Here is a 15,227-nt window from a genome sequence, read left to right on the forward strand (position 1 = left end):
TTTGGGGGATATAATAAACATAAAAGAGAAAACAATAACTTTAAATAAAGCAAAGTATCATTAATATTCTAAAAAAAGAGATGCTGTTTCAAAAATAAAAAAACAACAAAAATCCAAATATGAACTATTTTAAAAGACCATTCAGAATGTACAAAATATGATACATTTTGTCCATATCTTTAAGTCTTTCCTCTTAGGGTGGTCAAATTCTATTCCAGATATACAAAATATGATGACAGAAATTAAAAACTCAGGAACAGAACTGGTGGATGAAGTTGAGGAAATATCATAGAAAGTGAAGCCAAAGGAAAAAGATATGGCAAATGGAAGAGGAAAGAGTACCACAACCAGAGCTCCAAACAAAAGCTCCACAAGAAAGACAATAAAAGACCAAATAAATAAAGGACAAATAATAAAAGACTAGATAAGATGGAGAGGCTAAACTAATTAACAAAAAATAATTAAGCAAAGTTCCCGGTCTGAAGGACATGAGTTTCCAAATCAAAAAGGCCCATGTACTGCTCAGCACAAACAGGAAATAAACCCACACCAAGAAATATCACATGGAATTTCAGAATACTAGGAACAAAGAATGAGGATCTAGGGTGCAAGAAACGGTGGATCCATCCACACAGGAAAAAGACAAAGGGAATTCCCAGGGTAACAGTGAGGGGAAATACCAAGATAAGAAGTATACACCAGGCAAAGAGGGAAACACAGTCCAGACTGCAGTAAGTCAAAAAAGGCTCTGGGAGCTCCTTTATCAGGAAGATAAAATTGAGAAAATAACTGGTATAAACAAAGTTTTGGAAGGCTATGTAGAAAACCGATAGAAAATTTACAGGGCTAAATTTACAAAGCACATAGTAAACAAAGAAAACAAAAGGTCAAAGATGAACTTCAAGGAAAACAAAAAGATAAGCAGGAGAGGAAAAGTAACCAGTCACAAAGCTCAGCTCTGAACAGTTCTGATGAGCAATGTTCATTCAAGGGGTTTCCCTGGTGGTCCAGTGGTTAAAGACTCCACAGTCCCAATGCAGGGGGCATGGGTTAAATCCCTGGTTGGGGAACTAAGATTCTGCATGCTGTACAGCACGGCCAAAAAAAAAAAAAAAATCATTCATAATAATGAGAAATTTAAATAATGAATTCTCCAGAATTACAAGATAACTATACTGAGAAGAAAGGACGAGAGAGCTAACAACCTAAAGTTTTATCTTTCATAGAGATAAGTTATTAGATAATGCCCCAAAGTGAAAAAATTTTAAAGCAGTAAATTACTACGAAGATGGTAAATATTAACAGCAAGATTTTTCAACCTCAGCACTATGGACATTTTGGCCTAGATAAGTGACTGTTGTGGGGCCCGGCCCAGGCGTGGTAGGATGCTGAACAGCACCCTGACTTTTACACTTGAGATGCTTGTAGCAGTCTTCCCTCCCACTTAGTTGTGACAATCAAACAAGTCTCCAGATGCTGACAAATGTTCACTGAAGAGGCAGAAATGCCCTGGTTGAGAACCACTGGTTAAAAGTTGTTACATCTAGGAAAGGAGAGTGGAAGGGACAGGGAGACAGAGACTGCAGTTTTTTGTAATAAACTCTAGAACTAATACATGTTTAACTTGGGAAAAAAAAAGTGTGTATTTCTGACATAGCTGACTGTACAAAAAAGTAAAACATATAGCAAAAACAACAGCACAATGAGATACCATTTTTCATACTCACTAAGAACAGATATAATAAAAAAGATGGAAAAAAAAAAAGTAGGTAAAGATGTTGAGAAACTGGAACTATCATACATTGCTGGTGGGACTGCAAAATGGTACACAATTCTGGAAAACAATATGTCTCTTCTTATACCAAACGTGAACCAAAGTAATTATAGCTAACTATTAAGTGTAAATTAACAATTTTAACATCTACAGTTTTGATTATTACCGGTTTTGTGCAGTGAATGTTTCCCTCTGAGGATGAAGATCACTGTAAACAACCCTGATGAGATCATGCTGACATAATGCCCCTTCTGTCAAGGCCATGGATCCAATCGTGGAGGGCTATAAAAATAAGGTAAAGTATGAGACTGTGTCTTTAAAATAAAATAAAAATTTGTAACGTGAGAACATTTAATTCTGCTTCAACAAAAGGCAGTTTCAGACCATTTCTTCTTCTTTCAAAACCTCTTCAATTTTTCAATTATATATGTTCTATAGCTCCTTTTAAAACATATATACAATATATAAAACTAAAAATACACTGCTTTGGTTTTTGATATATTATGGAATGAATCTATATTTAGGACACAGAATAAGAAAAGTTGCTTAAAAGAATAATAATTAATTTGTTTGTTTCCAGAACTCAGAGCACTCTTGGGGACTATACATTCAAACCCAGAGGTTTGTCTAACTTCAGGGAGGCTGGTACTCTCATTAATCTTACATTAAGAAAGCAAGGTGTTGGAAGTTATAATTGTGTAATACAAACAAGAATAAATACTATGATCAAAAGTCTCTTTAACAGTGACATAATTGATTTCATGTTTCTACAGTTCAGTTCAATTCAGTTGCTCAGTCGTGTCCGACTCTTTGCGACCCCATGAATCGCAGCACGCCAGGCCTCCCTGTCCATCACCAACTCCCAGAGTTCACCCAGACTCACGTCCATCGAGTCAGTGATGCCATCCAGCCATCTCATCCTCTGTGGTCCCCTTCTCCTCCTGTCCCCAATCCCTCCCAGCATCAGAGTCTTTCAATTTGTAAATGTCTCACTATCCTCCATTTTATTTTATAACTTGATACACAGAACACTGTTAAAATCTAATGTTTAGAAATGTTCTATGCTAAAATCAGCCTTGGTTAAGTAAGAGGCATTCTAATGAAAAACAAAGTCCCAGGGGAATTAATTAAAAAATAAACAGCTGCATTGAGCTATGAAGCAACTAGATACTGCTTGCTGTTAAGAAAAGTGAATCTAATTTTTAGACTACTAGTGAATTAGTTAATTTAAATGCTTTCCTCACAACTTAATGCACTAAAGGGCCAACAGACAAGAAGCTTGATTTATGACATATATCCTTAAAGAGAGCAGGCAGGAGTTCAGGTCAATAGGAGCCATCTACCTACATAATTATCAGTGTTCTCACAATCTTCAACCAAATAAATACTGGAAAAATCAGAAGTGTAAGGTTATTGAATATCTAGAATGCATCAATCAGACTACTTTAAATGGAAATAAAATAATTACTGTGTTAATATTCTTCTAAGTAGTTATTTTCCTAAAAAATAATAAAAAGTAAATCAATCTAACATAGATCATTTCTAATTAATATAGATGACTTAAAAAATTTAAAGGAACATTTCTAAAAATTCATATAATAAAAAAGACCAGCGATGACATTGGTAGAAGAATAAAAAATAAACCAGAACTAGAGGAAAACTGTCCAATAATTAATTTCTATCTCTCCTGACAACAGCTCAGCTTTATATCACTAATAACAAACATCTACATTTAAAGAAACAAATCCGTAAAGATGTGTTAGGAATAATTTATCTCTAGTAAGAAACTGACTTTTGCTCAATATATTGATAATTTTTAAAAATTTTACCTCTCCAATCTTACTTACCTCATGATATATTGACGGCTTGGATAAGGAAGGGATGGTAAAAGACAGAACTTTATTGTTTCCATCTTTATCAGCAATTTCCTATGGTAGGAAAATGAAATAGTCACACAACTCTATTAAAAGAAATAATAATTGCTTTCTTAATTTAACAAATATATAATTGGCAATTGAGGAAGACTTTTAGAAATGGTAATAAAAATATTATTACCCTTCTGTATCTTTAACCAATTAGCCAATTTGTACACTTTGGTAGTTGAAGTCCTTTGGGAGACATTGAGAGATATAATAATACAGTTAATCAAAAATACCATGACAGTAAAGATATGAAATAGGCACACATATAAATCCTCATGATAAATTTGCAGGACAGCCATGGAGATTACAAGTAATCACATCTTTTAGTAGAAACTAGGTGAGTGGCAACCCACTCCAGTATTCTTGCCTGGAGAATCCCAGGGACAGAGGAGCCTAGTGGGCTGCCGTCTATGGGGTCGCACAGAGTCAGACACTACTGAAGCGACTTAGCAGCAGCAGCAGCAGCTGAGTTTAAAAGATTAATGGAAAGATAACACAGACGATTAGCATAGCCCTGGCCCTAGGATGACATGCAAATTTGTGAAGTGTTCCACATTTTTGGAATAGGAGAAAATATTTGCAAATGATGTTACAGATAAAATATACAAAAGCTCATACAACTCAAGAACAAAAAAACAAACAACCCAACTGAAAAAAGGGAAGACCTTAATAGACATGTCTCCAGTGAAGACATACAGATGGCCAGTAGGCACATGAAAAGATGCTGGAAGTGCAAGTGAAAGTGCAAGTCACTCAGTTGTATCTGACTCTTTGCGACTCCATGGACTGCAGTCCATGGAATTCTTCAGGCCAGAATACTCGAGTAGGTAGCCTTTCCCTTCTCCAGGGGATCTTCCCAACCCGGGGATCGAACCCAGGTCTCCGGCATTGCAGGCAGATTCTTTATCAGCTGAGCCACAAGGGAAGCCAAAGAATACTGGAGTGGGTAGCCTATTCCTTCTCCAGCAGATCTTCACAACCCAGGAATCAAACCAGGGTCTCCTGCATTGCAGGTGGATTCTTTACCAACTGAGCTATCAGGGAAGCCTCAACATCATTAATTTTAGAGAAACGCAAATCAAAACTACAATGAGGTACTACCTCACACCAGTCAGAATGGTCATCATTAAAAAGTCTACAAATAACAAATGCTGGAGAGGGTATGGAGAAAATGGAACCCTTCTACACTGCTGGTGGGAATGTAAGTTAGTAAAGCCACTACAGAAAATAGTATAGAGGTTCCTCAGAAAACTAAAAATAGAATTCCCATATAAAAGATTAAAATTAAAGGTCTTAGCCAAGACAGCTACACTTATTAAAAGAAAATTTTACAATTATTCAGTAATAAATTAATGACCTGAAATAAGCTACATATTAACATAATTATATGGTACTAGTCCAAGTGATTAATCATAAGTTCATACTTAATAGTTTTTACTGAACTACAGAAACATCCCTGTGGTTTTTAAAAAGCATTTTATCTTTCACTGAAAAAGTCATGGCATTCATTTCTACAGTCGTTGGCACCTCCAGTCTTCTACAGCTATCAGTAAAAACCTGCCTACAGACACCAGCAATTAGAGGGGTGAAATGCCCCTCCTGCACCAATCCTTTTGTCTATTGTCTTATTTTAATCTGTTTCTTTTAAAACCATATTAGTATACATGACTGGCATAAAATCCAGAGAGAGACTACCCTTAGTAGACCTAGAAGGAAGGTGGTCAGAGAGATGAGTGGTTGTACAGCATAAAAGGAAGAAACAACAATAAAAAACAACTATCATCACCAAAACACAAACCCAAAAGAACTTTTTTCCTTGAGAACCAGTTTCTGAGTTTAACATGTCACAGGAGAGTATCAGTCGCATGTGAACAAAGGCTATACCTCTAATTTTGGCAGGAAAGTGGTTTAAAAATCCCTAGAGAAATCATTTACCCACTCTGTAGTCAAACTAGTTACCACATCTGAGCCACAGTGTCTCAGAGAAAGTCTATACTAAGATCAATGGGCCTGATTTAAGTTAGGTGATAAAATTTTAATTTTTATCCCTAAATTTCAAATTAAGTCAAATACTTTTGATTTTTATCCATGTATATCTGTGGAGAAGGTGTTGGCTACTGTAGCAAGGGAGAAGTGCTGGGGTGAGAAAAGAAGAAAAAAGAGAAATGAATACACGAAAGAAATCCAGGGTGGTAAGAAAAACTGAGAACCACAGAGATGAAAGAACAAAGATATTAAGGGAATTAAAAGATGACAGAAACCCGAGGTTACATTTATGATACATAATTGAGTGTTTTAAAAATAGTACACTATTTTTAAGATACCAAAAGATAATTAAATCATAGCACCAACAAGTACTGTCAAGAACTTGTTAGGCATCCCCAAATTTTTTGCTTCATTTGTTCCACCACTGAAGTTTATTATACCAAACAATACAAATAACTTACATCAATAAACATTTACTAAGTGCCTGTGCTAAGCACTAGAGACATGATGATAGATAAAACAAAATTTCCTATTTTCAAAGAAAAATCAGGCAAGGTAGCAAAGTAATTTTATACCTACACCAGCTTTTCATTAAAACAACTCACCTTTAATTATGAGACCACTTCTATTAATACTACTACTACTTATAATAATAGTGGTAAACATTCAATAAACACCTCAGGCAACACACTGGGTACTTCTAATCACTTTTAATACTACTATCAATGTTTTATTTGTTTTACAAATGAGGCAACTGAAATCAAGGTATGAATTAACTTGCTTAAATTTAAAATAGCCAGCAAGTGGCAGGGCCTATTTTTAAACAAAATACAAGTGACTTCAAAGGCCAGGTTTCTTCCTTCAGATTTCAATGATGGAAATGCTCTTTAATGATTTTTAAAGAGATAATGCTTAAGAGAAATGGGCACTGGTGCAAAAGAATATTTTTTGTAGACTCAAATGTTTTGTGAGGTACTTTAGTTGAGGTACCTCTCATCTACAAACATAGTTTTATTATGCAAAGTGTTTGTTTACAGGGAATACACAGAATACTAGGATTCAAGGGGCTGGAATTTCAACACCAATGTTCTAAACGGGACACCATGAGAAAAAAAACAACCAGAATGTTTAAGGTACCTAAGAATTCCTTAAAAGAAAACAATTTCATGAACAATACAGTATCAGATACATAATGTTTTATCAAATGATTATTAAAAATAAATTAAAAAAATTTTAATGTAAGGCATTACAAATATTAGTCAATTTAAAAATCAGAAAAATAAGCCATAAGTAATTTTATCAATTATAATAGTTTCACCTACTTTATAAAACGCATTACTAGCATACACTGAACACCTATGTACTCAATTTAATTAATTCAAATAAGTTATTCAACAGACATTTAAATTTCTTTTCCTCTAACTATTCTGTATTATTTCAGAAGACTTAAAAAAATATATTTGACATTTTCCAAACTATTACTTTCCACTTACCAAATTGTAAATTCCTAACAGAAGTGCTTCAATGCAACCATTACTCTGTCTGTCTCGGCTAACTGTAAGCCGTAAATAAACCCACATCAATTCTGGCAAGAACTGCAGTGTGAACCTCTTAAGTCGAACTTCAGAGCTACGATAGAGCTCAAACAGCTGGTGGCAGACAGGCTCCAGGAGCTAAAAAGAAAATAAAGTGCATCAGCTATTTCTATTCTTTTGGCTGTATTTTTTTACACATATATTTGTATTTTAAAAATAAATTATATGTTAATTTTTGCCTATTCGAAATCAGTGCAACCAAAACCTCAATCTCTGTTTATACAGAGACGACACATTGAACTGACCAATTCTGTAACTATAAGAAGTCCTTCATGCCCATATAATATCAACATCTCTTTCAACACACTGTACTATTTAACTTCTTAGATAATCAGTCCTTTAATATACTAGTTTACAGTTAGTGAGTTTCTTTTTCTGTTCTTACCAACCCTTACAATCTTCCATTTTTAAATTTCGATTGGAAGAAAAGAATGTCAAATGATATTGTCGGAAATAAACTTAAAATTTCAACTTTCAGTTCAGTTCAGTTGTTCAGTCGTGTCCAACTCTTTGCGACCCCATGGACTGCAGCATACCAGGCTTCCCTGTCCATCACCAACTCCCAGAGCTTGCTCAAATTCATGTCCATCGAGTTGGTGATGCCATCCAACCATCTCATCCTCTGTTGTCCCCTTCTCCTCCTGCCTTCAATCTTTCCCAGCATCAGGGTCTTTTCAAATGAGTCAGTTCTTTGCATCAGGTGGCCAAAGTACTGGAACTTCAGTTTCAGCATCAGACCTTCCAAAGAATATTCAGGACTGATTTCTTTTAGTATTTACTGGTTTGATCTCCTTGCTGTTCGAAGGATTCTCAAGAGTCTTTTTCAACACCATAGCTCAAAAGCATCAATTCTTCAGAGCTCAGCTTTCTTTATGGTCCAACTCTCACACACATACATGACTATGGGAAAAACTATCTTTGACTAGATGGACCTTTGTTGGCAAAGTAATGTCTCTGTTTTTTAATACGTTGTCTAGGTTGGTCATAGCTTGTCTTCCAAGGAGCAAGCATCTTTTAATTTCATGGCTGCAGTCACCATCTGCAGTGATTTTGGAGCCCAAGAAAATAAAGTCTGTCATTGTTTCCACTGTTCCCCCATCTATTTGCCATGAAGTGATGGGACCAGATGCCATGATCTTAGTTTTTGAATGATGAATTTTAAACCAGCTTTTCCACTCTCCTCTTTCAGTTTAATCAAGAGGCTCTTTAGTTCTCCTTTGCTTTCTACCATAAGGGTGGTGTCATCTGCATATCTGAGGTTATTGATATTTCTCCCTGAAATACTGAATCTCAACTTTAGATTATGATTTAAACAAATTATATACCACTTAGTAGATAAAGGCACTTTGCAATACATAATATTTGGACATCTAAAATGCTAGTGAATATTTTAAATCAGTTCAGTTCAGTCGCTCAGCCGTGTCCCACTCTTTGTGACCCCATGATCTGCAGCACGCCAGGCCTCCCTGTCCAACGCCAACTCCCGGAGCTTACTCAAACTCATGTCCATTGAGTTGGTGATGCCATCCAACCATCTCATCCTCTGTTGTCCCCTTCTCCTCCTGCCCTCAATCTTTCCCAGCATCAGGGTCTTTTCAAATGAGTCAGCTCTTCACATCAGGTGGCCAAAGTATTGGAGTTTCAGCTTCAACATCAGTCCTGCCAATGAACACCCAGGACTGATCTCCTTTAGGATGGACTGGTTGGATCTCCTTGTAGTCCAAGGGACTCTCAAGGTTGTCTCCAACACCATAGTTCAAAAGCATCAATTCTTCTGCGCTCAGCTTTCTTTATAGTCCAACTCTCACATCCATACATGACTACTGGAAAAACCATAGCCTTGACTAGACGGACCTTTGTTGGCAAAGTAACGTCTCTGCTTTTTAATATGCTGTCTAGGTTGGTCATCTGCATATCTGAGATTATTGATATTTCTCCTGGCAGTCTTGATTCCAGCTTGTGCTTCTTTCAGCCCAGCATTTCTCATGATGTACTCTGCACAGAAGTTAAATAAACAGGGCGACAATATACAGCCTTGACGTACTCCTTTTCCTATTTGGAACCAGTCATTGTTCCATGTCCAGTTCTAACTGTTGCTTCCTGACCTGCATATAGGTTTCTCAAGAGGCAGGTCAGGTGGTCTGGTATTCCCATCTCTTTCAGAATTTTCCAGTTTCTTGTGATCCACACAAAGGCTTTGGCATAGTCAACAAAGCAGAAATAGATGTTTTTCTGGAACTCTCTTGCTTTTTCCATGATCCAGCGGGTGCTGGCAATTTGACCTCTAGTTCCTCTGCCTTTTCTAAAACCAGCTTCAACATGTGGAAGTTTGTGGTTCATGTATTACTGAAGCCTGGCTTGGAGAATTTTGAGCATTACTTTACTAGCATGTGAGATGAGTGCAACTGTGTGGTAGTCTGAGCATTTTTTGGCATTGCCTTTCTTTGGGATTGGAATGAAAACTGACCTTTTCATTTAAAGACATATAAGTAAAATAGATTACTTTTATATTTTAAGACTGACTTAAGTCTTGCTAATTGTATTTACTGGAAAGACTTTGAAACGGAGGAAATATATAGAAATAGCTTTTCCAATGTTTAACTTGATAATTTTTCATATAATATCACAAAATATGACATAAGGAACTTTATAATCTTAAGAAGAAAATGAGCAGTTTAAATAAACCTCTTCCTTCCTCCTAAACTTGTACTGTTAATTTAGAATGGTGTTGCTTGAATAACTTCACAAAACTGCTAGACTATACAAAACCGCCTATGATCTTAAAATGCAGATAAAACACTGAGAGGAAACTATAAAATAATGTTTAAATTGAAATTTAACACCAGTTTTTGTTTTTTAAAAAATTTTTATTGGAGTATAGCTGATTTACAAGGTTGTATTAGTTTCAGGTATATAGCACAGTGAATCAGTTACACATATATATATACCCACTCTTTTTATTTTGCTGAATCCTTTTCTTGTATTTATTAACCATCTAAAATTTAAAGAGGGCCTACATCATTCAAACTGTAAGATTTAGGAAGTAGCTTCGTGGTTTAAGAAGGATGAAACATACGATCTTGGCCCTTGGAAGTTCTCACAGAACTGTATTTAAATCAATTTGTTAAAGTTTGACAGACCTAAGGGATAAGCTTTGGCTTCCTTGGTGGCTCGGAAGGTAAAGAATCTGCCTGCAGTGTGGGAGACCCAATCCCTGGGTTAGGAAGGTCCCCTGGAGAAGGGAGTGGCTACCCACTCCAGTATTCTGGAGTTTTGTAAGACAGAGGAGCCAGGTGGGCTATAGTCCATGGGGTCACAAAGAGTCAGACATGACTGACTGACACGACTGAGTGACTGACTAAAGGATGAGCTTAGGTGTAATAGTGGAAAAAAATTACTGGACTAAGTCAAAGGTATCATTTAACATACTAAAGGAGGAGTATTCACTGTTAATGGTTGTCATGAGAGACATTCTTCAAATTAGACATTTTAACAAAATATCCACTATTTTTTAGATTCTTTTCTCATATTGGTCATTACAGAATTATTGAGTAGGGTTCCCTGTGTTATACAGTAAGTCCATATTAGTTATCTATTTTACATATAATAATGTAATAGTAGCTTTAAAAAAAGGAATAATTCAATAATTTATACACTTCTAAATGATAATATATATACACCCTTGTAAAACTGCTTGAATGTAGGTATATATGTTTCTAATAATCTAACATTTCAGAATAAAGTCATTACTTTCACAATAGTAAATTCAAGTCAACAAATCCTATATTGATTGTACAGTTAATATTATTTAGATGACTTAAGCTTAACTCTTAAGAACTCTAAAGCTAAAAAAAATTTACATACTTTATAGTCTACTAACCACCAAATGCTTTATATGAAATCACTATCACAGGATTTAACATCTTAAAAAAATGCCAACTCTCCCCTTACACTGAAGTCTAGACCAGTCAGACAATTTGTCCAAGGTCACAGAAATTAGTGGTGGAGAAAGACACCAGAATTCAGATCTTTTGACACAGATGATGTTTTCACTATACGACTCTTCTTATACCAGAAAGGAGGTGGAGGAAGAGGTGAGGATTGCTTAATTTCAAGCAGTACAGTCTATGCAGTGCCAATAATGAAGTAATGAACTTTTGAAAATGGCCAACTGCTGGTAACTTTTTAAAGTACTGAATACATTCAGCTCTTTAGGGGAATTAAACATTGTTGCCTTCATAAATTTATGTATTAAAAATATATGTCCATGTTTTAAATCTACTTTCCTCTTTAGTAAGACTCTAAAATTGCCTTCTGTAAATTTCATTGGCTGTGGTACTATTATGATTTGTCTATGTTATAAAGACCTTATTTCCTGTCCTCAGTAGCAAGTACATTAGCATGTAGAGACTGTATTTTAATAAGCACTGCAAAGAAATATAGATTAACCAAAATTAGTACTTTTTTTGTTTAAAAGGAGGGCAGGGGAGTGACTGGCAATCCAGTAAATTTTCAGATACCACTGCAAATAAGACTATTAAAAACTTGCCAATGTACTGTTAAAATCTTTAATTCCAAGCATATGTATCATGCTATCATGTTCTCAGTTTCTCAGAATCAGAAATGACCTCCCCACAGAATTTGAAAAAGAGAAAGGTGCTTCCCTGGCAGTTCCCGTGGTCAGGACTCTATGCTTTCACTGCCAAGGGCCTGGGTTTAATCTGTGGCTGGGGAACTAAGATCCCACATGCCATGTGGCACAGCATATAAATACGTAAATAAATAGACAGAAATATAGGTAGATAGGGTTTCCCTGGTGGCTCAGATGGTAAAGAATCCTCTTGCCAATATAGGAGATGCAGGTTCAATCCATGGGTTAGGAAGATCCCCTGGAGAAGGGGATGACAACCCACTCCAGTATTCTTTCCTGGAGAACCCCATGGACAGAGGAGCCTGGTGGGCTATAGTCCATGGGGTTGCAAAGAGTCAGACACAACTGAGCAACTAACACATACTTAAATGGTGCTATCACCTACAGCAAAAGATGTTAAGAATAATTTACACTTTCCTCAAACTTAGCAAATAGTTTTGACATGATAATTACTAAGAGGCATGCCATAGGATGAATGCATTGAGAGCAGTTTGGGTGGAATAATGGAGACTGAATCCAAATATGAGTGGGTAATGAAAAAATATGAGGAGAGGAAATGAGCACAAGTAGGCAGAGGCTGAACAGGAATACTATAAAGTTCACTGGGAAGGAGGACAGAAAAATGGTGTAGATAATAAAACAGGAGGCAAATCAAGGAAGGTTTTTTAAAAATAGAATATTGTCGTTTATCATATTCCTTTCATCAAGAAAGGAAAAAAAATCGACAGAAGAAAAAGAGCTGGCAATTGCAGGAGCAATCTTTGAGGTGGTTAGAGAAGATGAGATCCAGGCCCAAGTGGAAGAGATAGTTTTTGATACAATCTGAGACACTTCATCCACTAAATAGCAGAAATAGCAGGAGAGTCTGACTAGAGATGCTGGCAGAGAGGCAGAGTTGAGTAGGAAAATAGTTTCCAACTATTTCCTTCTTTTATAACGACACAGAAAGTAAACTGAAAATGAGGAAGGGTGATAAGTGTGAGGAAAAAGAAGGAATAAAATGAACAGTGGGAAAGTGTACAATGAAATATGCTCATTTTTAATTTTCAGTCCTGCATTTAAGTGGAGAAAGTCAACAAAACTGTTTTCTCCAGGTATGCTGAGTTGCTCAGGTACAGGCATGAAGTAGATGGATGGGTAGATTTTATCCAGTGTTGAGATTATGCCCAAAAAAAATGAATTAAGGGAATGAGAAGCAAAGAAGCTGAGAATGTGTGCAAGGAAATGACTATAATGATGGACCATGAAAATGTAGCTAAGAAAAGAGGGAAGTGAGACATCTGCAGGGAGGCAGAAGAATAATTAAATCATAAAGAAGCAGTAGGGTCAATGGTTTTCTGGAAGCAGAAGAAGCAGAACTGCTGCAGTGACTAAGGGATCTGGAAGGAGGGAAAGCAGAAAAAGTAACATGTTGGTCTAGAGATTAAACAAGTTATAGTACAGGTTGGCCATGATATGGAATATTAAACTTCTACAGGAATTTCCTGGCAGTCCAGTGATTAGAACTTGGCCAAGGAATTCCCTCCATGTATTTCACTATTCTTCTAATCAATATTTACTAGTGATAAAATACTACATTCTAGGGAATTAACATACATACATATATATATATATAAACAGGTATAAAAATATATAACCCCTGCCCATGAAGAACTTACAATTTAAAAATAAAGCATAAAACAAATATATTTTAATAAGCAAAGCTTCATGTTAAGACAAAACAAGGGAATACATACATTCAATATTCACACAGAATTCTGAAAACTCCTGACCAAGAAAGATATGCATATGTGTCCCTTATCATACCTAAAGTTACAAAACATTCAAAAATACACAGCAAGAGAAAAAGAAGCAAATGAGTCCTGCGGTTGCTGCTACAAATAGCAACAGATGCAAGCCCAACTGAGAGCCAATCCAAGTTTAGGAGATAGGAAAGAAAGAGGTCAATAAGCAAGCTTTTAGTGATAGGACAAAAATGAAGATGCACTTTAAGTTAAGCTGCTGGTTAGGAGATGATTACCTGAACTTCTTCAAACTCACTCCAGTACACAGCAGAGGCACTCTTGGAGGCTGTATCTGGGAAGATAAGAAGCTACTTTCCTGTGTGTTCCTTTCATTTCATTTTAAAGCATACATGAATCCAGTGGTGATAAAACTGTATGTCATACTATTATGTTAATGGAAAGGTAATGTGTGTATTTTGCATAAGTTAACATATAGAGTCAATAGCTGCACTTTTTTCCCCCTTCTAGCACAAGGCTAAACAACAGCAAACTCTTTTTCTAAGTTTATTTATTGTGATTATTTAGGCTTTCTCTGGTCATTTTCAAGCTAAGTTTACTAGCAGCAGCATTTCACATTACCAGTTTGACTGAATTCTCTGATTAGAGTGATTACACAGAGTTCTATATTGTCAATAGAAGGACTGCAAACAATACTTAAATAAATCTCAAACCGTGTATGGCTAAAATTTAGATTCCAGGAAAGGAAACATTCCAAAATAGGAAACAGAGTAAAGTTTCAAATTAAATAAATACTCTCCTAAGATGGTGGTCACTCAAACCAAGAATCAAAATGTATTGTCCTCAACCATAACAAATTTAATCAAAACATTAAAAAACATGGAGAGGGGGGTCATGGGGAAAGCCAAAGCAACTATCAGAATGAAAAACAGCAGAAAGAAAGTTTTCCAGTCCCATTGGAAGGATTAAACAAAACTTAAAGAAAACTACAAAACTTACATATATGTGTTTTAGTACACGTATTTCTTATGTAGTACAATAAAATCATTTTTCTTATAAACTGTCCTACCTCATTATTTGAGTCTTGAATAACTTTATAGAGGGCTGGTACCAGTGTTTTTTTCCGGTGTAAAGTTGCCGCATAATTGGTGATCTGAGTGTCAGGTAATGCCTAAAACAAAAATCAAAGGAAACTTAAAGTGAACTTAATATTTGAGAAGTCAAAACTTAAATTTATGAGTCCTTCTCAAAAAGATTTATAACAGAGTCAACTAAGAAAAGTAAAAAATAATTAATACATGAAATAACCATGAGCTAATAAAACAAATAAATTAGGATGTTATACAATTCTTCTAACTAGTCAACCATGAGAAATGATTAGAAATCACGTATTACACAAGCTTTGCTGAAATGAATCACTTCAGTCTAAAAACAACAGTGTGGGATAACTTCAATTCCTGTATTTTATTTTCACAAAACACTTACATCTATAGTGTTAATAAATTATACAGTTTTTAGTCAAATTAATGAGTGATTTTTAATCACAGGAAATAAAAA

General features: G+C 35.5%; 1 protein-coding gene and 1 non-coding gene across 5 annotated transcripts in view; one reads left to right on the forward strand and one right to left on the reverse strand.

Moving 5' to 3' along the window:
• HYCC2 (hyccin PI4KA lipid kinase complex subunit 2) overlaps positions 1–15,227 on the reverse strand; it is a 64,149-nt gene that overhangs the window by 24,579 nt on the left and 24,343 nt on the right. For 3 of the 4 annotated variants that reach the window (XM_019974825.2, XM_019974811.2, XM_019974820.2), the window contains exons 5-8: positions 14,740–14,841; positions 7,176–7,355; positions 3,622–3,702; positions 1,941–2,056 (exon numbers count right to left, since the gene is read on the reverse strand). In XM_019974825.2, coding sequence (XP_019830384.1) covers positions 1,941–2,056; positions 3,622–3,702; positions 7,176–7,355; positions 14,740–14,841 — 479 coding nt within the window. Of the gene's footprint in view, positions 1–1,940; positions 2,057–3,621; positions 3,703–7,175; positions 7,356–13,948; positions 14,005–14,739; positions 14,842–15,227 lie in introns of those variants that run through there. The other variant, XM_070770009.1, reaches the window with a different exon arrangement.
• LOC139179088 (U6 spliceosomal RNA) lies at positions 4,152–4,256 on the forward strand. The gene has a single exon (XR_011563499.1). It is a non-coding gene; the product is annotated as a U6 spliceosomal RNA (small nuclear RNA).

This window comes from Bos indicus, chromosome 2, assembly GCF_029378745.1.
Source record: "Bos indicus isolate NIAB-ARS_2022 breed Sahiwal x Tharparkar chromosome 2, NIAB-ARS_B.indTharparkar_mat_pri_1.0, whole genome shotgun sequence".
NCBI lineage: Eukaryota > Metazoa > Chordata > Mammalia > Artiodactyla > Bovidae > Bos > Bos indicus.